The sequence below is a fragment of the Pecten maximus genome, chromosome 11 (assembly GCF_902652985.1).
Source record: "Pecten maximus chromosome 11, xPecMax1.1, whole genome shotgun sequence".
Taxonomy (NCBI): domain Eukaryota; kingdom Metazoa; phylum Mollusca; class Bivalvia; order Pectinida; family Pectinidae; genus Pecten; species Pecten maximus.
The window spans coordinates 16,589,469-16,613,917 of NC_047025.1; the positions used below are offsets into that span (position 1 = coordinate 16,589,469).

Sequence of the window (24,449 nt, forward strand, 5' to 3'; positions counted from 1 at the left end):
ATTAGTTCGTTAATTCATTTTACCAGTAGTTTTATATTACAACCATAAGCATTAAAACTATGCCGTTTATCTTTTTAAAAGAGATTTCTTGTTTTAATGTGTCCTCGGTTAATGGATTTTAAGTTTGAAGTGTAGTTTCATTATTATGTCGGTATTTTATGTTGTTGTCTCTCAAATCGGGAATCGATGGAGGTTAAAATATATCTGATTGTTCACTTTCTACTTCATAAAACACACACCACATGCACTCCCCCACCTGATTGCATCTGTCACATGAGGAAGGTTTTTTAAGGCCTTTACGCGACCATAATCATCGTTATAAGCATTAAATGATAAAAAAGACAACAACAAAAAACAAAAAAAAAACAAACTACAAAAAACAAACAAACAAAAAACCGGAAAAAAATTCATCCTAACCAAAATATGAGACGTAACACAGGTGCTGATAGCAATATCAATTATCTATACATCTCTCTGCGTGAGCTCAGTAAAGATGTAAGCTAATATGTCTTAGGTGTGTCTTCGAAAGTTAAAGTTTCTCGAAATTCATTATTTCAAGATTAGTTTTTGCAAAAAAGGCACATTTTCAAATCCAAAAAGCATCTACATTTTAAAAGATAACGTTAAAGTACTATATATTTCCAACACTAGACACATTCTCATTTTACAAAAAAGTTTGATTTATTCTATTTAAGAAATTTAATGAAATATCCTTTGAACTAGACTTACTTAAATGTCTCGATCACTGGTGCATTTTATATACTTCACCTTATCTTCAAAATCGCGTGTTATACCATACCCCTATCACTACAATATTATACTGGTTTACACCAGAAAATATGATGTATTCAGCTGTTGACCTATATTGTTTGACAGTCTGAAAACGAGGCCATTCATCACTATCACCATTATACATCACTGCCAATAAAAAAAGAAAAAAATCGGAACACGAACTTTACTTTATAAACATTTAAAGCCAAATGGTCCCTAGCTTGGAGAATTCATCTTTCTGCTGCATTTGTGGCACCTATCATGAATCTATTTCTAAGCTTTCATTGAAGGTTCTAGTGCCAACAGTATTCAGTTTCCCTTGTGATTGGTATCTAAGACACACGCATCAGCCAACCTCACGTATACACAACAAATTACAAATAGATATAAAAATTTTATTTCGTGAGAAATATATGGTAGCCAAGACTTGGTAATTAATTGCTGTAATCCTTCCAGAAAAAAAATGTGTTAGTAAAATAGGTGTTTAATAGGACTTTCCTATGTATGAACATCCTGAAGTATATGATTGGGTGGAAACTTTGCAAATGCCTTTGAAATGCACCAATTTGTGGTATGATAAACGTTCAAATCTTCGGATTGACGCTCGTGTTTGTTGTGCAATGTTGTGAGCTCTAGGTGTCCTACGGTTGCGGTGTTACAATGACATATATATTATTATATACTTATATACGTGTTATCACTTCAAACATATACCGCAATGTATTCCCTAAATAGTGCCTGATAAAAATGGCGGAGGGCCGACACAAACAAAAAGTCACACCGTTGATTACATTGGAAATAATTCTGGGGTAGTTAATTGTAAGGAGCTCTTTGAGATACCGAAGCTGTCTGAAGTCGAACGTTTTGTGTGTAAGTGTAATTAGGTATATAAAAAAACAAAGATTGTATATTGAGCAATCTGCCAAGAGCGCCTATAGTTGTGTGTGTGTGGGTGTGTGTGTGTGTGTGTTATATGGTGCGGTATGGTGAGTACACTTCCCTATCAGAGTTTGTTTGTTTTTGTTTAACGTCCTATTAACAGCCAGGGTCATTTAAGGACGTGCTAGGTTTTGGAGGTGGAGGAAAGCCAGAGTACCCGGAGAAAAACCACCGGCCTACGGTCAAAACCTGGCAACTGCCCCACGTAGGTTTCGAACTCGCAACCCAGAAGTGGAGGGCTAGTGTTAAAGTGTCGGGACACCTTAACCACTCGGCCCCATTTTTAATTAAGGAATAAGGGGCAAAGAGCACCTGTGTCCTGTTTATATTAGATATGGTGCGGTATGGTGGGTACACTTCTCTATCAGAGCGCCTGTGTACATTTTATATTAGATATGGTGCGGTATGGTGGGTACACTTCTCTATCAGAGCGCCTGTGTCCTGTTTATATTAGATATGGTGCGGTATGGTGAGTACACTTCCTTATCAGAGCGCCTGTGTGCTGTTTATATTAGATATGGTGCGGTATGGTGGGTACACTTCTCTATCAGAGCGCCTGTGTCCTGTTTATATTATATATGGTGCGGTATGGTGGGTACACTTCTCTATCAGAGCGCCTGTGTCCTGTTTATATTAGATATGGTGCGGTATGGTGGGTACACTTCTCTATCAGAGCGCCTGTGTCCTGTTTATGTTAGATATGGTGCGGTATGGTGAGTACACTTCCCTATCAGAGCGCCTGTGTCCTGTTTATATTAGATATGGTGCGGTATGGTGAGTACACTTCCCTATCAGAGCGCCTGTGTGCTGTTTATATTAGATATGGTGCGGTATGGTGGGTACACTTCCCTATCAGAGCGCATGTGCATTATATAATAATATATTTTGTAAAGAATTGCCTAGCTGAATTCTAACTCAAGATTATCTCTAGAATCCGACATATCCCAGAGACCAAAATTAAGATTTATAATATAAATATTCTAGGGATCAGTCTACATCATCGATAACGACATTTTCAGCTCTGTTGTATGCCGATATTGCCATTATAATGTACAGAGATCAAGATTACTGTGGTACGTGTATATCACGGAAGTTTGTTGACTATAACTGAGGATTTCGGCTGTGTTTATTTAGAGGAAGTACAAGTAAACAGTTGCCAAATCTTACCCGGCTTTGCCATTTAGGATCTGTAAAAACTTGATAAAGTGGGGAATCTGATACAGACGGAAGCTAGAAGCAGGGAGCGGAATGTATCCATTGTGACAGTTATTGTTAAATAATACATCTGTTAAAGACCATGTGGCCTGATACCGTTCTCGGGGCACTCTAGGATAAACTTTGTGATCTACATCAACCACCTGGTCTCTGAGATAAAACACAACAAACATGATGTTGACATAGCAAAAAACAAACAAACAAAACAAAAACGAACGTTTATCCTACGCTAAACAAAAACTAAGTATCGTACAATGTTTATCTGCCTTATTTCAAACACCCACACGGAGAAATCAACCAGGATGTTATGGTTATCCTTAGTTCAATGATTAAACTCATTACATATAACACTATTACAGTCATTATTTTACTATACCTATTGTTATTCTCTACAATATTTACTTCATTATTAGCTCACCTGGTCCGAAGGCTGGTAGCCTGGTAGCATCACTATGGGGTGGGGATTCAAAATTGTACAAATGATGGGGCTGACCCCATGGGGTCCTGAGGGGCAGGGCCAAATGTGGTCAATTGGGCTCTATTGATATAAACGACTTCTTCTCTGAAACTGAGCAATGGATATTGCTCATATTTGCCTGGTAGCATCAATATTTGGAGGGGACTCAAAATTATACAAATGGTGAGGCTGACCCCCTGGGGGGCCTGAGTGGCGGGGCCAAGAGGGGTCAATTGGGCTTTATTGATATAAACGACTTCTTCTCTGAAACAGAGCAATGGATATTGTTCATATTTGCCTGGTAGCATCCCTATGGGGTGGGGATTCAAAATTGTACAAATGATGGGGCTGACCCCCTGGGGGTCTGAGGGGCGGGACCAAATGTGGTCAATTGGGCTATATTGATATAAACGACTTCTTCTCTGAAACCAAGCAATGAATATTACTCATATTTGACTGTGAGCATCACTATTGGGTGGGGATTCAAAATTGTACAAATGATTGGATTGACCCCCCAGGGGCCTGAGGGGCGGGACAAAATGTGGTCAATTGGACTATATTGATATAAACGACTTCTTCTCTGAAACCAAGCAATAAATATTACTCATATTTGACTGTGAGCATCCCTTTGGGGTTGGGATTCAAAATTGTACAAATAGTGGGGGCCGATCGTGACCTCCCTTGGGGCTGAGAGGCGGGACCAAAAGGGGTCATTTTGGCAGAATTAACATAAACAACTTTTTCTCTGAAACTAAGCAATGGATATCTCTAATATTTGACTGGTAGCATTCCCTTGGGTTAAGGATTCAAATTAAACAAATGACGGGCCAACCCCCTTGGGGCTGAGGGGCAGGGCCAAAAGGGGTCAATTTGGTTAAATTGATATAAACAACTTCTTCTCTGAAACTAAGCAATGGATATCACTCTCATTTGTATGGTAGCATGGTCATGGGATGGGGATCCAAAATTGTACAAATTTTAGGGTTGACCCCACCAGGGGGCTGAGGGATGGGGCCAAAAGGGGTCAATTTGGCTAAATTGATATGAACAACTTCTTCTCTGAAACAGCTCATATTTGACTGGTAGCATCCTTTTGGGTAAGGATTCAAAATTTTATAAAGGAAGGAACTGACCCCCCGGTGTGCAGAGGGCGGGGTCAAAAGGGGTCAATTGGTTTAAACAACTTCTTTTCTGAAACTAAGCCATGGATATCACTCACATTTGTGTGGTAGCATCCCTATGGGGTTGCACCAAAAGTCAGTTTCATTTTCATTTTTTGGCATAAAAACCTCACGTACCCATATAAAATGCCTATAATATATTGACATAGCAATACCAGTGACAAATAAACTTAATCATTATTCTTGTTTTATATCTCATGAAATCCAGGTGAGCGATACAGGCCCTCTGGGCCTCTTGTAATATGATATGTACAAATATTTATTTAATAGATTTGAATTATACTGCTCATAAAACATAAAACATGTTTCGACGTTATTGTTGGTTCCGTTATCATTACAAACTTATGATTCCGTGATGCTGAAGAATGGAGCTCACGAGTGTCTACTTATCTCGCATCTTCATCATCGGTCGTGTCACTTACAGTTGTTTCTTACAGTTAGTGGGTGGTTATAGCTGGGGCATTATACCCTGTGTGGGCCTGTCTACATTTACATACCAATGGTGTCAGAAACCACTCTTTGAGATATAGGTTACAGATAAAACAATCATCTACAACAATCCACGTTTGATATCGGTAGACGTTACTGTTTGTTCTCTTGGTGAAACATAAACATCCTAACCCAATCCGAAGGATAAAGTTTGGTATACCTTAAACATGCATGTCATCAAGTTTCTACACCAATTTCATTACTTATGATGAATGAATTATACCTTTCCTTCTCTTTTTTTCAGAGCTATTCAAGGCCACGAAGGACCGATACGGAAGAATTGACATAGTGTGTAACAATGCCGGTATGGGCGGGGAGACGTACCCACAATGGGAGAAGGTCGTCGACGTTAATATCGTACGTAATACATCAGATTGAATGTCCCCATCTCTCCCTCCGTTACTGTTACAGTGTATCTACCTTTGTAGGGAATTAGGAAAGGAAACATTAGAGATAAACAGGAATAAAAATTTAGATTTGCATGGAGAACCTTCAATAAGTACAAAGGGATTACGACCAGGTGTTCCAGAAGGGTACGCGTCTTTTTCGATGACATATCTTAGACAAATCTATGTCAATTTCGGGTTTAGTCACATTCTCAAAATTAGAGCTAGGGTAGGGACGGACAACGGACCCGCCTATGCATATCAACAGGCATGTCTGACTTCATATCGCAAAAGGGATATTACTAAATGAGATCATTATGCCGACAGTAACACTTTCCCATGATCTATCTGCATCTCTTGAAACTCCGTGTTGTTGATTTTGCCCACCGACTGGCTATATTTCAACATTTGACGTGTTTCTCTCTATGCCCTAATGTTTTCTTTCTTGGGGACCTGTTGTATCAATACATCGATACATAGTGATCCTGTCATCAGATAGTGGCCCTATCATCCGATAGTGGCCAAATTAGCCGCAATTGGCCCCATCATCCGAGAGTGGTTCCATCATCCGTAAACGTATATGATTGTTTCTATTTTTTAGCTTGGTATAGAGTATATCGACTTTCTTTGCATTGAATATGAACTGACTTTATTTTATAATTGCAGAAAGGAATGACGAGGGGCTCTTTTATTGCTTTTGAATACCTTCGAAATGACAAGGGTGGAAATGGAGGCGTCATCGTCAATATCTCGTCTGCGGCAGGTAAAGACGTGTACATTATACATATACAGTCATATACATAAAAAAAACCAATGTATCACATGCACTAAGTGTTGGTCGTCCGAATTTGCTGTCGTAATTGTAATGTGTTGAAGACATGTTTTACGTAATCTCAATAAGCTTGATTTGGCCGTCCGGAAATGCTGGAAGGCCAAATCAAATCGCAACTTGGTTTCATCCATCGCTTCCCAAGTTATTTTTTCATATCAAATATTTCTGTGGAAGTATCGGATTTTCCAAGTCAACCCATTGTTTGTTTCTGCATGCATCTGGTTTTTTGTAACAGTTCCAAAAGTTTAGTTTTCTTTTGTTGAGCTGTTTATTCACATTGGAAGATTAGCCTTTCGTTTGATAAATGCTTCTCGTTCAAAATTTACATCGTTTAGTTCTTACAGAATTCCATTTTCTTGTATAGTGGTTAAGTATGTTTGAACGACCGTTTTAACAGTTCCAGACAAACTGCACATCTCGGAAGCTAATTGTTCTTTAAATCCCACGACGTCTCCACCATGGGATTTTTGCTGTTTTTTTTGTGTTATTTTGTTTTGTTTTGTGTGTATGTGTGTCATCAACGTAGTTGGTATAGTTTCTTCAATGGTATATTTACGTACTGTAGTTGTGAACTAGAGAAATATATTGGTCACGGTGTTTGCTCGACCGAGATATTTCATGTATAAGAATGTAGTTGTTGACTTTGTTGGTTATCTAGTTTAATCATGTTCAATCGTGATGTAGATAAGTGGTGTTAATTATGTAAGGGCTATCAGGGATGTTTATCAGGTTGATGTCAGTGTCCTTTTGGTCCAGGAGTGTAATTTACTCATATTAACTGTTATAGATAATCGATAAAATTCATCTGCAATAAAAACAAATCTCTGTCAGTTTTTGAGTTTTGAAGTAGTAACCAAAAAATACATCATTTAGTCAACTGTTTGAGACACGAAAGCATTCCGTCTTCGTCGGATAAGAAACCTGCGAAGATAATGGTTTTAAGCAATAGCTTATTCTTACATATTACAACGTTAGTTCAGCAGTATACTATGTGCACATGTTCCAAGCTTCAAAGTATCTGAAATTTTCAAATGATTATTATATCGTTGAGTGAATGTATAGTTTCTACCCTACGATAAAATGTAATACAAAACAAAAATGTACTTGTTTCGGCCGATTTGCATTTTCCCGGCTTTTCTTCTTTGTTCCCTTTCTTTCTGTCTCTTAAATCACTGAGAGTCCAGTCAGTGTAACATCCTGGACGTTTCTGATTATTATCCAGAACCAGTCCTAAAAGAGCGAAACAGCTGTATAACATAGCTTTATCCCTGCTTAAGTATGCACTGTAACTGCCACTTAATTGATTTTTGTATAATACTTAACGACCGTATTGAAATCTATATCTCTAAAGGAGAAAATCTGTACCGAATGTGTTCGATGGTTTTGTACTAACACGGCCTACTATAATGACCGATTATGTAGCGCGAAATACCTGGTCAAATAGGGTCATTCTTTATAGGCAAAGAGAAATGTCATACCCGATAATGATTTTATACCCATCACCATGAGAATGTAGAACATGTACCCAACATACGAAGTTCATATTATAAGACTTACTCATTCAATGGATATACCTTTTGGTACATATATATATACATAGGCAAATATTTACATCTACACTTTGTATTTACATTTAATGTATGTAAGAGTATGATATGCCACTTAATTTTCAGACACCAGCCAAACTGATGTACACTGAAACCTAACAAGAGATTGAGAAAAATCATTTAAAAAGAATAACATGATTTATTATACTTGGTTAATCTTTATTTACATAAATTATTGCTGAAATTCACTTAAAACATTTTAAAACTTGCTAATTTCCTAATTTGTCATCAGGGATGGCTTATCTGGGCATGATATTAAATTAATTATAAATTATAATGTAGTGATTATTGAATAATTTTTCGTTTTAACGTTTTTGTAGATATATCTTTCTATTCATGATCGATCATGACCTTTATATTTATAGTGATTCCAAACACTAATTATAAGAAGTTGAAAAATTTTCAAATCAGCAAAAAAATTGTAATACCTAGACATTTCCCTATTTGCTCGACATGAACTACTGACACAGACACTGATACTGACTTTGAATTATATGGGTGATGTCTCGAAATATTGTTCTAAGTAAATGGCTAAAGCAAAAAACCAAACAATTTTCCTTCTCTCCTTTGTAATCCACTGGGGAATACAAAAAAGGGATTTTCCTCATACAAGTGTGAATTATTCCCCTTTTCCTCCAAGATTAAAAATATTGGGGTGAGCCAATTGCCATCAAATCCCGAAGATTTACAAGTGATTGAGGGAATTACCATTTTTCGAGGAAATTGGTCCAAATTGAGATATTGTTCGATTGCAATGAAATTTGGTATGTAGGTACCTCATGGGTCACTAGTTACTCTTGTAACCTCACATTAACTTTTTAAACAAAATGGCCACCATTTTCTGGCTTCTGATTGGTCCAAATTTAGATATTGTCTGATTTTAACGACATTTGATATTTAGCTACATTGTACATCATCGGACACCGGTCCATCTCGTAACATCATTTCACATTTTAACAAAATGGTCGCCATTTCCTGGCCCCTGATTGGTCTTAATTTAGATGTTGTCTGACTTTGATGAAATTTGGTATGCAAGCACATCTATGGACAGTGGTCACTCTTGTAGCCTCAAATTCACATTTAAAGAAAATGGCCACCTTTAACTGGCCTCTGATTGGTCCAAAGTTAGATAGTCTGATTTTGATGAAATTTGAAAAGGATACAGGTACAAAATGGTACACTCTTTAATCTTGTCACCTCACTAACTTTTTTAACAAAATGACTGCCATTTACTGACCTCTGATTGGTCCAATTTTAGATACTGTCCGTTTTCAATAAAATTTGGTACATAGGTACATGGTCCAATTTAAGATATTGTCCGATTTTTATAAAATTTGATATGTATGTACATCATGGGACACTGGTTTCTCTTGTAACCTCACTTCAATATTTTAGCAATATGGCCGCCAATTTCTGGCCTCTGATTGAGCGAAATTTAGATATTGTTTGATTTTTTTTTTAATTTGGTATGTTGGTGTATTAGGCGACTGCAAATTCAACTTGATGGCTTTGGTTGCATCGGGACCAACACAGAGTCTTCTTATTGGTCGAAATTTAGATATTGAGTGGTTTTGATGAAACCCAATCTGAATCAGAGTTATCGCCTCTTACTACGCTTCATTCTTTCTGTGACATCCTTCAGGTGTCACCCCACTAGTATATATATATCATATTGAATGAAATGTATAATTATCTGAATTAACCCACCCAAGTTTTTTTTATAAGAACAGCTTAGTCTGATACGTGTAAAGTAGCACACAATTTGTTAGTTTCATCATTTTCATGCGTATAAATTTATGGAAAAGTCACTTGATATACAGTATTGTTACTTTCATTTTGATTTTTTTTATAGAAACTTAGAGCATGAAACAAATGGGGAGCTGCCAACAGGGTCGTTAACGTATACATACCCATACATTCTGACATGCAATGGTATCTGGTATAGGCCAATCACTGTCACAGCTGAGATTAAGTTTGATAGATTGGTCGTGGTTATACTCACTCTTTGTCAAAAATAATGTGAGTATTCTAATTATCTTGACAGGAACAATGATAATTCATAACAAATATTTTTGATAAACTCTCTCCAGTATACACTCCATTTAAATAAGGTAGTTATTATCTATTTCCGATCGGCCATTTGTCTACAGCTGATATTTGGCCTCCAACCATCTGCGTACTTAATTGCAAATCACTACACCGATGCAAACTCCAATTATACTAGAACAACACGACATTCTATTTGCCTCAAAATGTTTTCGATCAATACTTTTCAGTTGGTGAACAATTAGGTGGTACAACAATAACCATTAGTTGTTTCCGGAATAATCTAAAAGTTTGTGCCCTGGAATCAGTGTCAACCAAAGTAACGTAATATACAAGCTATTCTCCACACTTGTACATTTCGTCACTGTAGAAGATGAATAGCCTATCACTGAACGCTTTGCCCTACGAAAATTGAACTATGTACACCTACTTAAGTTCAATGTATGTATGTTCGGTTGTCTTCACCAGTACTTACGATGTGTGCTACATGCAGCCTTATCTAGCCATGTCCTGTATGAAGTTCCATATAATTTGCGTCTTTTTTCAGACCTGATATATCCATTTCCGGTATGAAGTTTCATATTATTCTCGTCTTTTTCAATCCAGGCCTGGTACAATATATATCCATGTTCTGTATGAAGTTCCATATTATTCTCGTCTTTTTCATTCAAGGCCTGGTACAATATATATCCATGTCCTGTATGAAGTTCCATATCATTCTCGTCTTTTTTCCAGGCTTGTCAGTCAACCCTATGTCACCTGTTTACTGTGCTACGAAATCTGCGATCATTGCACTCAGCCGGTCTCTAGCTGTAAGTTATCGCCATTAATACTTGTAGATGCGATACTTATATTCGAGCTCGGATTGAACGTTTGTTACTGTGCTGCATTACCGTACAAGTTGGATGTAAACACAACAATAATCATTAAAATGATCCATACACCTGCAATGCTAGATTAATCCAACAGGTGTAAAACGTATAAGAAAAAAAAATATCAGTTTTTATAGAAGATAAATACATGTATATCCTTAATCAAATGTAGGAAATGGTTACTAACTTAAATATGATGATAGGTTATTTAGAAATAACCTTTTAAAATAACCAGGTTTTTCATATAAATATGAAACATAAAAAGGAATCATATAAATCCATATTATATTTTCAACAAGTTACACCATTTCGTAATGTATGAGTGTTTCTGTTGCAGGTTAACGAGGAGGTCCAGAAGTGTGGAATACGGGTAAACACGCTCTGTCCGTCTTTTGCTGATACTGACCTCGTGAGACAAATTGCACCATTTTCACTACACGAAGATGATCAGACGAAATCGGAAAACACGGCAAAAGTCACTAAATTCCTCAGCGCACATGGTATTATGACGTAAGCGTTTTACTGTTTGTTTTTACATTGCTTTCCGGTTATTTTTATTATTATCGATTAAACAAAGTTAATGTCATAATAAATTAGGTGAAATAACACAAAATGTATGACAAATATGATATCAAAAGTATTCGTTTCCAGAGAATTTGAATTCAAGAAATTGTCTTGGAGTTAACTTTGTTATTTTATCGCTACAGGACAGAGACGGTAGCAGCAAGTTTTATAGAGCTGGTTACAGATGAAACAAAAAATGGTGCTGTTCTTCGGGTTTCGAAAGGGAAAGGAAACGAATATTGTAAGATTGAAGTCAGTGTATGATGGTTTGACGTGTCCCTGAAGTACCCACACATTTTATCACAACACCTGCCAATTATATCAGCCTCAATGGAAGGTCATCAGTTCATCACAGTAAATTCAATGTGACGATTCTGTCATCCAAACTAGAATATTAAACGCAGCTGCCGGACAATCATTCACCATCAGATTTAATTTTGTAGACTACATACGAGAATTGGTTGTGATGTTCTATGTAATAAATTGTCCCCTTTTTCGAGAAATTCGTTTATTGCACACAAGACGAAATTCTGAAAAAGGAAGCTATATAAGGTATTTCAGTATTGTTAACACTTGTCAAAAGCATTATTACATTGAGTGAAATATGTCACCTTAACAGCAGCATTTGATTATAAAGTGCCGATATTTATATAACGATATACGTGTATATGGCAATTCATCGATCATGCACTGAAAACGTTGTATGTCACCACCAACATGTTTATGTGAGGAGGAAATCCCATAGTGTTTGGTTGTGAATGAGGGCCAAATCCCAAGATGTCTTAATGTTATTTTTTGTTTTGTGACCTTATTATCCATATCTGTTGTGTTTATTATGGAATCTCATATAACACTGGATGTTGTGATCATGTAATCAATTTATGTATATTTACTTATTATTGTTATTTGATGTAATGCCAAGGTCACTAACTCTTACCGATTCATTGTTGTTATTATCTTACAAGTTGACAGCGATTGTGTCACACAAAGTTTCTACATATTTTACAGAATTTTTTTTTCTGTATAATAATGGTTAGGTCATTCGATTTTGTTTAAAGCAATGACCTGTAATTCCTACAGATTCTTATCAATCATATTTATTTACGCTTTCCTTATTTTCACTTAAGTCAAATGATGTCATTGATATATACACCTATTGCGGCATATTATTCGCTACTGCATAGTACATGTATTTATTTTGATAGTCATTGTAGTGCTATCAGAATGAAATGTCTACATGACATATAACCTAAGGATGCTTCATTTTGTATCATATTTATATTTGCTTTTAATGTAACAATAAAACGCTAACATTCATAAAGAAGTGCACTTATCATATAACTATCTGTAGTTATGTAAAGCGTGAAACCTAGAATACACTACTGTCAGAGGAAAATGTTTAACGTGAACAATCATGATCATAGCAACATACATGTGAACACTCGATGGTGCATGGTTTCTCGTTTACAGTGTTCATACTTTGTGTAATTAGGAGTTTTGTATAATATAGAGTTTAACTTCACTTATGGTGTTAAATGGACCAAACAATTTAATAGTAGCATTGGTATGTACATCATACAGATGATACTTGAAACTTTGATATTATCCATGGTTACGATTCCAGATACCTTTTAAGAACTTTTCAAGACATCAATACGATAACAAGATAATATTGATGGCAAAACATTATTCGTATTGTGAAGTTGTTGCCGTTTTAACGAAAACAATTCAATAGCAACATTTTGTCATTTGAAACACCCATTCAGTTATTTACTAAAAGTAAGCAATGAATAAACACTTTCAAACTTTGTTTTATTTGTGGCATTTAATTTATTTTGACGTTCAACCACGGCATGTTATTTAATACATGTTGTCAGCAACAACCTATTGGGTGCTAGTTTTCAACAATCATGGCATAATATTCTTTTGTATATGTATGTAACACGAGAAGAAATTGTGACAAACATTATTTTTGTCTTTTACAAAACCTTTTAGTTGACACGGGTTAGCTTGATTTGTTTACATCAGACGTAGTGCTTTAAGATGTAATTATTGTTCGATGTATTTTATATTGCATTTATTACATCTATGAATACATATTTATACAGATTAATAAAAATACAGATTTTAAGTATGAAACAGTTTTGTATGTTATTTTTAATTTCATTTCTTGACAGTTCAGGGCAATTGTTTGTTAGAGGTCCAGGTCTCTTCGTTCATACAGCACCACTCAAAAGCCGAACGGATTATATAAAGTAGAACATATTACAGCAATGCTAAACTGGAGCACAGTTGGACAAATATAAAGGCAAGACACGAACTTCAAAAATTTAAGAAACCAAGTAATGATATCTACATATGTAATATCATATTAAATCAATTCAAGTGAAACAGCTGTATTGCGACGGAAATCCATATCATCACCAATATGATTGAAGTTGGTTAATGCATACTAATGTAATAGAGTATTTATGCAGTGCTCTAACCTGTAAGGGGACTTCTACAGCTAACATTAGACAGGGCTTCTACAGCTAACATTAGACTGGGCTTCTACAGTTAACATTAGACAGGGCTTCTACAGCTAACATTAGACTGGGCTTCTACAGCTAACATTAGACAGGGCTTCTACAGCTAACATTAGACTGGGCTTCTACAGTTAACATTAGACAGGGCTTCTACAGTTAACATTAGACAGGGCTTCTACAGCTAACATTAGACAGGGCTTCTACAGCTAACATTAGACTGGGCTTCTACAGTTAACATTAGACAGGGCTTCTACAGCTAACATTAGACTGGGCTTCTACAGCTAACATTAGACTGGACTTCTACAGCTAACATTAGACTGGACTTCTACAGCTAACATCAGACTGGACTTCTACAGCTAACATTAGACTGGACTTCTACAGCTAACATCAGACTGGACTTCTACAGCTAACATTAGACTGGACTTCTACAGCTAATATTAGACTTATTCGTACACGGTTTTACCAGGTAAGATTAGCAGTTAGGATGGTCAATTATGAAAGATGGTACAACATTAAATGGGGTCACAGAGTGGACAATAGACAATATCATGTATCGCATTCTATCAGGACAATATATAATGTACCAGTTGATTCAAGTCTGTTATCGTAAACAAAGATTACAGTTACTTATTAACCGATCTATTATTCTATAATCTCCCTAATCTTACTTGCCACTTGGTTGCCTTCAACACACGTTCCTTTACGGCAAACACCTTGTACGTGAGGTGCTACTGTGTTATCAACGGCGAACTGATTAGCATAGCTTCAGTGCTATCACCTATTGATGTTAAGAATCAATGTTATGAAACATTTATAGAGCAAAGCAAACAAAGCAAATTACATAACCACTATCAGCGCTAGGAAATAAGTAATCATATACCTAGGCATCAGTTTCGCTCATACCACAGCCTCCCAAAACACGTACACTTACCACACAGAGAAGGTCGTCCTTAAATAAACTTAACTTTTGATAGGACGTTAAATAATACTTAACTTTTGATAGGACGTTAAATAATACTTAACTTTTGACGGGACGTTAAATAATACTTAACTTTTGACAGGACGTTAAATAATACTTAGCCAAAATCTACGAGCGCCACGTTATATCTAGTTATTCCATCCTCAAACTGCATTTTATCTATACTTACATGATAGTTGTTGGTGGAGCTAAAGACGCTTACTCTTCCGGAAGGTTTGGTCATTCGGAGTATTGTCTACATACTAGCGTGAAAAACCTGCACTACCCAATGGTAGCGCCCATTTACCTGTATCAACTAAACCATATAGTAAGATACTTGCTGAATAAACAATAATTAACACTAAGCATTTTGGGAGTTGGGCGGCTGGATTGAGTGTCCTGGTGGGTGTCTTGGGGAGTATACTTCAGTGAACAGCACTATAAAGGCATCCGTTCCGTGCTGTCACACTAAAATACCACAGCCTCTCAAAATTCACAGCACAGTGGTACATACACAAGAAATCCAAACTATCCAGATAGATCTGAAATAGTACTTAATGATACACCTAAAAATCCCAATAACATTATCTCTACGGGATACATATTGATAAAGGAGAATTTCCCGTAAAAATATCTTCACTGCTAGCTAAATGATAACACTGCTCTAGGATCCACTATCACCATTCATGTTGAATTTATAAAACTACAATACTGCCACTTTTGCACTTTTTGTGTGAAATTATGAGCGTTATTTTAATCCCTTAACAGTGAACCTTCAGTGCTTTGAAACGTAAGATATGATAGTAAAAGGAGTTTTTATTATTCTGTACATATTTATTTTTTAATGAGTTCAGTTTTGAGCATAAATGAAAATCGCGAGAATTAGATACCTTGAAAATCTTTTAATACGTCTCGTGAAAGTTTGAACCGAATAATGGATGAAAAAAGGCTGTAGTCAAATGTTTTATTCCTTATATTTAGAGTTCAGGGTTGTTTTTCAATGATTTGCTACTATGATTTTTCGAAAAGAAAGAGTGCTCACATTTATAAAGGGATGGAATGGATTTTATTTTTCTTCATTTCAACGCAGCTACATGTATGGTACCAGTATCTATCTATACATATCCTGTGTAGCGCTAAAGCGCACCTCGGATGTAGATAGCTATTGCTATTCATTTCCGACATGAAAATTAATACACTCGGTTGATGTGGAAAAAAAAACATAAAGAATAGTGCCATTTTAAAATTTTGATAACGATATACGAAATGATGTTAAATTGATGGAACAGCCGGCGATCCCGCAAATACAACATCGTTTACCGTGTCCCTCTGCTCCGTAGTTTCCATGTCGTTTATTTTTTTCTCTCGTTTTATTCAAAACAAAGACATCAAATAACATTAAATACACTAATTCGTGTTAATTTAGAATTATTTTATGTGAATAGACGGCAAAGAAAACCCAATTTGCGGAAAGGAAACGAGTACTATTTTTAGCCGGATCAATATTTAACTGATGTAATGTGTGGAAAATCAGCACATGAAACGATGTTTTCATACTGTGTTCATAGTGTTTTCATGGTCAAATATTAATAAAAAGAATCAACATTAAGAATGTAAATATAATGTTATGAAAGACGTTTGATTGCAAACATAACACCGTGGTTTCCCATCATGAAGAATATATTGGCAAATATGTCACCCAACGATAAAAATAAGGTGACAATCAGAATTTCTTTTTATCTTCCCTTTTTGGCCTTTGTTAAACTTTTACAAACTGATCAGTTGGTCATCAGCTATCATATTTATGCGAACAATGTCAATGTTGTCTCTGATGAATAGGATCTAATTTGGGAATTTCTATCAATGTTTTTCTGTGATGTCCACTAATTTCTAATTTATTTTTCAGATGATTATATCGTCATCGGAATGATAGCTACAGTTATGATTCGATACCGAACTCTAAAATTAGAGTAAGATTGTACACACAAGAAATTGACGCTTTCCAATACAAATTGAGAGCTAGATTAGAGTAAAAAGTAATTTAATTGCATTATACGACAGCACAGATGATTGTATTACCACAATATCTTTAAAATTGAAACATAGCATGTACATTACAAATATTTCAATCTACCTGTGTATTTGTAGGATGAGGGTTGGACAGTCTGAGTTGTTGTTTGTGTGACATTCGTATTAGGAAAGTAATTTCGTGTGAGCTAGAGTTACATGTGATGTCGTCGATGAAGAAGACGCATTCACTTCCGAAGTACCTGGTCTTACTCGGGTTTCCGTGCAAATATTTATTTGCCATGTTTAATATCGATATCATTTTGCAGTTCTTAAATATATCACGTTAAAGCATAATACTATCAAAAGTGTGTTATTTCCTGGACATTTCTTAAAAACGTGTTAATTGTCACTTAGAATTATGCATAAAGGGTGATAGATTTTACTGTCAACAGGGTTTTAGCTGACAAAATGATTTCTAAATGATTTGATACAAATAAAGATATATAGGAAAGTGTCAAGGTAATAGTAATATATTTACATTTAATATTTAATCACACAAATAATTTGTTATTGCATGAATGATGACATAAACCTTGAAAATTTGACGATCAAACATTCAAGGGCTCACATTGTGAAAGGAAAGTTGCAAGATTATAACCGAACTGACAATTGAATACTGATAAGTCATATCTATCTAGGACTGTATCATAATCAGGACAGTAACTTTAGGAAGCTGTATCAGCTTCAAACTCAAATATGTGACTTTACTGTCCAATTAAAATACGTAGTATATATAATGGTAACGAACAGAATAATATAAATATTCATGTAGTATAATTTCTGTTTAATATTACTTAGCAACGACCGTTTTGATGTAGGTGTCAAAAACCATATACAATTAAAATCTAATAATTATAGTAGTCACAAGTAAAGCTACCGGTCTAAAATGTTGTGTTATCTGTAGTTATTATCCACGATGTACTGCACGAGTTATCACCTATGACGTCACCTGATCAAGGACACACTTTACAGTATTATAGCCGAACCTTCAATTGGGCATATATAGTCTTCGTCACCACCATGGGTATCAAACGTTTTTGTAACCCGGGAGTCATGTACACCAAACGTATCCCCGCCGCTCTCCTCTTCGTATTCTGTTGTATAGTCTTCAGCGTCTATATCACTTACTTCAATCATGGGCCGCCCGAGGACATAATGAATCGGAACAGACAACAGGGACAGGGTGTTGCTGAAAACGGAGGCAATGGCTTGCATCTCACAAAACGAGATGAATCAAACGTTATTGAAAAAGATGAGGAAGGAGTTGATGAACAAATCAGGGATGAAGATAATCCTGACTTTGTGGAGTCAAAAAAACTATGGGATAACTTTATTAAGTCAAACAATTATGTGTCAATAGGGGATCTCTACAATGGTTGTGGTAAGTTTGCTCATCATGTTTTACATACGTGTACTTAACATTATATAACAAATATTTATCATATAACCGTTCAGGTTATATCGTTCTATCATTGGCCACGTTCTACTTGTCGAATACAATACAGATGTAATGTAATAGCGAATGAGCGAGGTTATATGCACATGTAAAAAATATTGTATTATTAGTTTAATCAAATGAAGGTGTCTGAAGGTCTTTAGCGACTTCTAGTGAGGGTAACATGATGATACCTAAAGGTATTTTATCATATAAGCGGACTTTTGTCTAATTCTGAATTTAAGTACTGATTTTTTGTTACGGCTTACATGATGCTTTCACATCAGTTACATTTAAAACGAAGGGTATTAATCTGGAAACTCTAGCCGTAATTAACTGACATTTTAATCGCAATTGATATATACATTGTTTGCTATAAGTGTTTAATCAATCGTCATTTTGGTAAATTGAGTTTAACTGAAAACGATTGTTTGGTGAAAGCAGGTTCTATATAAAGTTACATGAAATGTAATAAAATACCAACAACGATCTTCGATAGAGCGCATTGAAATATTATTTTGTACTACGTCTTAATATTTTTCTCTCTGTATGTACAGCAATGATTTGATGTAGATATGTACTCTTACCACGTTAGTGGATCGTATGAAAGATATACATTTTAATATAAGATGAATGTCGGTCAGCTACTTGAACTTTCCTTTATACTCCTCAGCAGAATAATAGCTCGAACATTGTTACACAAGTAGATATTAGGAGTATATACCGGCGGTGAATAAGTGTTGAGGAACAAAGTCCCCGACGAAGGACATTTGACTATGTTTACACCATTAATATACCGGTATTATGTAAGCTAACGCCGCGTTTAATATCCCGTGCATAATATAAACGTGGAATCTAACGCACGGAGAATATCAAATAGTTAATAAAACTGCGTTTGTCGTGCTTCTACCACCCGTCAGTGATGATAGGGATTAAATGATTGGTCACTAGTTTGAGTAACCAAAATAAACCTAAACATATGAAACAGACCTCGGGATGGTTGGAACATGAAATAAAACAGGCTATACAGACATTATCACTGAAAATGTATAACACAAAATACATATATATAATGTAAAACTTATGATCTATACTACGGTACCTTTGTGAACGGTATGTCAGTATATACTACGGTACCTTTGTGAACGGTATGTCAGTATATATTACAGTACCTTTGTGAAGGGTATGTCAGTATATACTACAATACCTTTGTGAACGGTATGTCAATATATACTACAGTATCTTTGTGAACGGTATGTCAGTATATACTACAGTACCTTTGTGAACGGTATGTCAGTATATACTACGGTACCTTTGTGAACGGTATGTCAGTATATACTACAGTACCTTTGTGAACGGTATGTCAGTATGTAGTACAGTACCTTTGTGAACGGCATGTCAGTATATACTACAGTACCTTTGTGAACGGTATGTCAGTATGTAGTACAGTACCTTTGTGAACGGTATGTCAGTATGTAGTACAGTACCTTTGTGAACGGTTTGTCAGTATATACTACAGTACCTTTGTGAACGGTATGTCAGTATATATAACAGTACCTTTGTGAACGGTATGTCAGTATATATTACGGTACCTTTGTGAACGGTATGTCAGTATATACTACGGTACCTTTGTGAACGGTATGTCAGTATATATAACAGTACCTTTGTGAACGGTATGTCAGTATATATTACAGTACCTTTGTGAACGGTTTGTCAGTATATACTACAGTACCTTTGTGAACGGTATGTCAGTATATATAACAGTACCTTTGTGAACGGTATGTCAGTATATATAACAGTACCTTTGTGAACGGTATGTCAGTATATACTACGGTACCTTTGTGAACGGTATGTCAGTATATACTACGGTACCTTTGTGAACGGTATGTCAGTATATACAACGGTACCTTTGTGAATGGTATGTCAGTATATACTACAGTACCTTTGTGAACGGTATGTCAGTATATACTACGGTACCCTTGTGAAGGGTATGTCAGTATATACAACGGTACCTTTGTGAACGGTATGTCAGTATGTAGTACAGTACCTTTGTGAACGGTATGTCAGTATATACTACGGTACCTTTGTGAACGGTATGTCAGTATATACTACGGTACATTTGTGAACGGTATGTCAGTATATACTGCACTACTTTTGTGTCAAACTGACTTATTACCAAACAATTCAAAAAAGTCCATATATATGTATCATACAACTATAAGTTTCATTGTAACCATAAGAGTTATTCAAACATTATAAAATGTAGCATTGGACAGTCCAATGCCGCTTTAGATAAATCTTTGTTTACCTTAAAAATCTATGGTTGTCTTAGCTTCCTATGATTTGTGTAAACTAAAATACCATTGCCGTCGTCAGCTGTGGAGTTAGGATACATGGAAATTATACACTAATTGCTACAGGTGCGACTCTTACTATTCTATCAGCTCTTGGCAGAACTGTCATCACAATGAACGACAATGAAGTTCGTAATTGACATCGCCAATGTTAACAGAATAATGAAGCACTTTCTTTATCAACAAGTTGTAATTTGTATTCAATTGTTTTTCAGAGGTAGGTGACAGAGAACTCGTTGGAAAGACGATTATGCTGCCTGATAAAGAGAATGGAGGAATAAAATCAAGAACATTTCTAAATTTTACGTTTGGTAAGTTTGGTGTTGTTACAATAATTGCAGTATAAAATGTCTACATATTGTTTTTGTATCAAGGTGAAAATCAGAAATTATTGGGAAATAGAGTTAACATACACAGTAAAGTGAATAATACTTTTACTGAGTAAGAATATAAACTACTTTCATATCAATAAAACTATGATTTTATACGTGCCTTTTTACAAATGATACACTAAAACTTTTCCCTTCCGTCAATCTTTGTGCTTTGTTTTATTCGCCGCTGTCTCGTTACCTTTGGCACCCGTCATTGTGTACCGTGTATGTCCCCGAATCACGTTTTTTCATTTTATACTTACGCCAAATATGGTAAATCAATTTCTTTTCGCGTAAGCTGTCTTCTGCGAACTAATTTAGGCTTTGTTTGTGGGTGCTTGAATTCGAGAATGTAATATGAAGCCGACTATAACGTTAAAACCATATCACCTTTTATACACTGTATAAGTAATTAATATGTGTTGTTAAAACTCTGCTTTGGCGTATTTACCAAATATAGTCTCATCGTTGAAAAATGACACAAACAATTTTGTTTCGTATTAGGTACGCTGCTTAATCAGTTTAAATCAATTTGTAATTATACATATTATTGTTTTTTTTCTCATTAGAAATTAAAATTCGTGAACGTGTGACATTTTACTGGTTAACTGTAGGTTTCTACTAGTGTGCTGTCTCTCACAGTGTACATGGCAATATCATGTGTTACCATATTCTCTGAGTAAGATATTTTTACACAAAGATATCAAATGATTCAGCTTATGAAGCTTCAGTGTGGTGGCATTGTAAAATGACTATCGGGTGGCCATATCAACGGTTATCTCGTAACAGAGTCGGTCTCTTGAGCTTTAGCATGTTTAACTTCATATTTCATCAAGCCATGTTTATATTCTTTTGATCATGTCAATCACTCTTTGGAAGTTGTAATAAACCGTTACAATTGTACTACCTGACGACTATATAGCATGCATTTCTCATTCAACAAGCAAAACAAAAAACCAAAAACCAAAAACAAAAAACAAGACAAAACAAAAACAAAGCAAAACATGATTGTTACATAAATTTTGAAATGGATATCGGGTTGGTTATGACAATACTTTTGTATCTTTGAAGCAAAATATGACTAAATAATCCGATATTATGAATTGTACCATTGTGTATTGTAGAGGAAGAGTACACGGGTGGCGAGTTTGTACTGGAGGTGAAGTACAACAACAAAGACCTTTACGACAATCATTGGGACATGTGTGCACTAGACGATCAGCAGCCGGACCGTCTCATCTTCTGTCCATATAAAGTCAATGCGCAGTGGTCTTGGGTCAAGGACAAGAAAATCCCTGGCTATCTTCCGAAGGTATGTGTAGCAATACTATTATGAAAGTGGATTTGACCTTCGGCAATGGTTTACTGTTTAAAAGATAATTATGGATTTTTTTCTGTATCATTAAGTTTTTGCATTTTTATTCGAACGCCACGATAGACGCACGCTATGTGCTTCATGAAAAATATGCCGAATACCAGTATCTTACAAATGCATTAATATCATTAAAAATCAAAGAAAGAAAGAAATTAATATTAGCAGTTGTTCAACATTCGTCAATCTTCATTTACGACGTACATGTATTATACAACATGTCTTATTTACAGAAAGCTAGAAGCAATGTTCTCGACCAAAAAAAACCCCTTTGTAACTAGAAGTTATATTGTTGTCTCTAGATGTACGTCTATGTTGTATCTGTTTTCCTCCCATAGTAAGACCAATAAAGCGCTTTCATCCGAGCCAACAAGAGTGATTTATATAAGGTCGTATAACTTGTTTCGCAATTGTTTTAAAATACTTTTATTCACCCACAGGGACGGTACGAAACGAAGGCGTATGTTACAGACCAGAACGAGAAACGTGTACTGTGTGGATATTCGTTATTCATTCTTTAGTACAGAACACTCCTTCCTTGCGATATCTCAGGACTATCCCAAAGATCTGCCTATATATGACGACGTGATACTCATTGAAAAGTTTTCCACAAGATCATCAGTGACTATCTCCATCAGTATCAAGTGTGACGAAAGACTGTGATTTGACGGGGATTAACAACTTAGTTGAGCACTGTAGATCTTGTCAGAGACAAAGAATGGTATGAAAACCTCCACTATAATATAACATGTTGGTGAACATGTGTAGTTATGTATCAATGCAAATTATTGAATAATCTATTTTGTTGTCCAATTAGCTGTGGTAAAATGACGTTAATGTTCAATACGTTTTAATTATATCACATAATATTATTAACTATTTGCGAATGTTTTCTTTGTTTTGTCATAGTCGTAGTAGTTTTTAGTATTAAAACTTTGGCGTTTTAAATATTATTTTTAAATACATGTATGTTATTTATTGTAGTGTCCTCTGGTTACTGAATTAGTGTTGAGATAAAGTGTGAAAAGAGTGTTATATTTGTATGAATTATTACCTGTGTGTGAGAAAGGACTCAGAACTTTGATTTATCCCTTCACTTTCTGTTTTTATGGTTTTATATATGATTCTTATTCAGTATGTATTTGCTATCCGCGGTAAACTATCGTTGAATTTACAGATATATTCTTCACATGTCAGGCTTGTTAAGGACGTATAAATAATGCGATAATTTAAATACGAATTAGTCCTACATGATGATAGTATAGAAATAAATATCATTTCACAGTGAAACGTGAATATGATAGCTGTAATCAGTACGACCCGGAGTGCAAAAAACAGCGATATATTTAGCGTGTAGTCTTTTGAATACACTATTGCGAAATGTACAATGATATTTTATCTAGGGAAATATAGCGTATACCTATCATAATTATATAGAGTATTATATGGGTTATCTTTATACAAAGCAATGATGTAGAAATCTGCATTGGAATATTTACCATATATACTCTCATTGTCTGAAAATAAAAACAATGCCACAAAAACATTTGTTTCGTTTTAGGTACATGTAAATCAATGTAAATCAATTTGTGAATCTATACATCGTTTTCTTATTGGTGCTGCATCACATACTAGTTCTCTTTTTTTTTTAAATAGATAAAATGTCCATTTGTCCTTATGAACAATTAACTGAAAAAGAGAAAGAGAAAAATGATGAGTCACCATAATCGAATTATTACTTGTCGAAATAGAAATCAGGTATGTAGCACGCCCAGCTACATGCATTAAGCAAACGTTGTTATATCTAGATCACCCATAGGTCTAGTTTAGGATAACACGGGAAAATCAGAATAGATTTATCCCTAATTGACAAGATCGTGATCAACTGAACATCACACTTAAACGACATTCAGCTGATCAGGTACTGACTTTCCACTTTTTATATCGGGATATGAAAATATTTATCAAGATGGGAAACTGCAAAACATTCATATAATTTGTTAAA

The 24,449-nt window shown here is 35.3% G+C and overlaps 2 protein-coding genes across 2 annotated transcripts in view; both read left to right on the forward strand.

Moving 5' to 3' along the window:
- The window catches only part of LOC117337818 (15-hydroxyprostaglandin dehydrogenase [NAD(+)]-like), a 36,139-nt gene extending 22,641 nt beyond the window's left edge, over positions 1–13,498 (forward strand). The window contains exons 3-7 of the mRNA XM_033898940.1: positions 5,297–5,409; positions 6,105–6,201; positions 10,659–10,735; positions 11,133–11,305; positions 11,503–13,498. Coding sequence (XP_033754831.1) covers positions 5,297–5,409; positions 6,105–6,201; positions 10,659–10,735; positions 11,133–11,305; positions 11,503–11,623 — 581 coding nt within the window. The 3' untranslated portion in view covers positions 11,624–13,498. The remainder of the gene's footprint in view (positions 1–5,296; positions 5,410–6,104; positions 6,202–10,658; positions 10,736–11,132; positions 11,306–11,502) is intronic.
- Positions 13,499–17,878: 4,380 nt separating this feature from the next.
- LOC117337886 lies at positions 17,879–23,772 on the forward strand. Its single transcript, XM_033899029.1, has 4 exons — positions 17,879–18,293; positions 20,917–21,012; positions 22,197–22,384; positions 22,885–23,772. Exons 1-4 carry the CDS (start codon positions 17,933–17,935, stop codon positions 22,963–22,965), a joined length of 726 nt encoding a protein of 241 aa, XP_033754920.1. The 5' UTR covers positions 17,879–17,932; the 3' UTR covers positions 22,966–23,772.
- The last annotated feature ends 677 nt before the right edge of the window (positions 23,773–24,449 follow it).

Coding starts and splice junctions, on each gene's coding strand:
- LOC117337886 (XM_033899029.1), top strand. CDS start 17,933: ATGGGTATCAAACGTTTTTGTAACCCGGGAGTCATGTACACCAAACGT. Junction 18,294..20,916: donor GGATCTCTACAATGGTTGTG/GTAAGTTTGCTC, acceptor ATTGTTTTTCAG/AGGTAGGTGACAGAGAACTC. Junction 21,013..22,196: donor ATTTCTAAATTTTACGTTTG/GTAAGTTTGGTG, acceptor TGTGTATTGTAG/AGGAAGAGTACACGGGTGGC.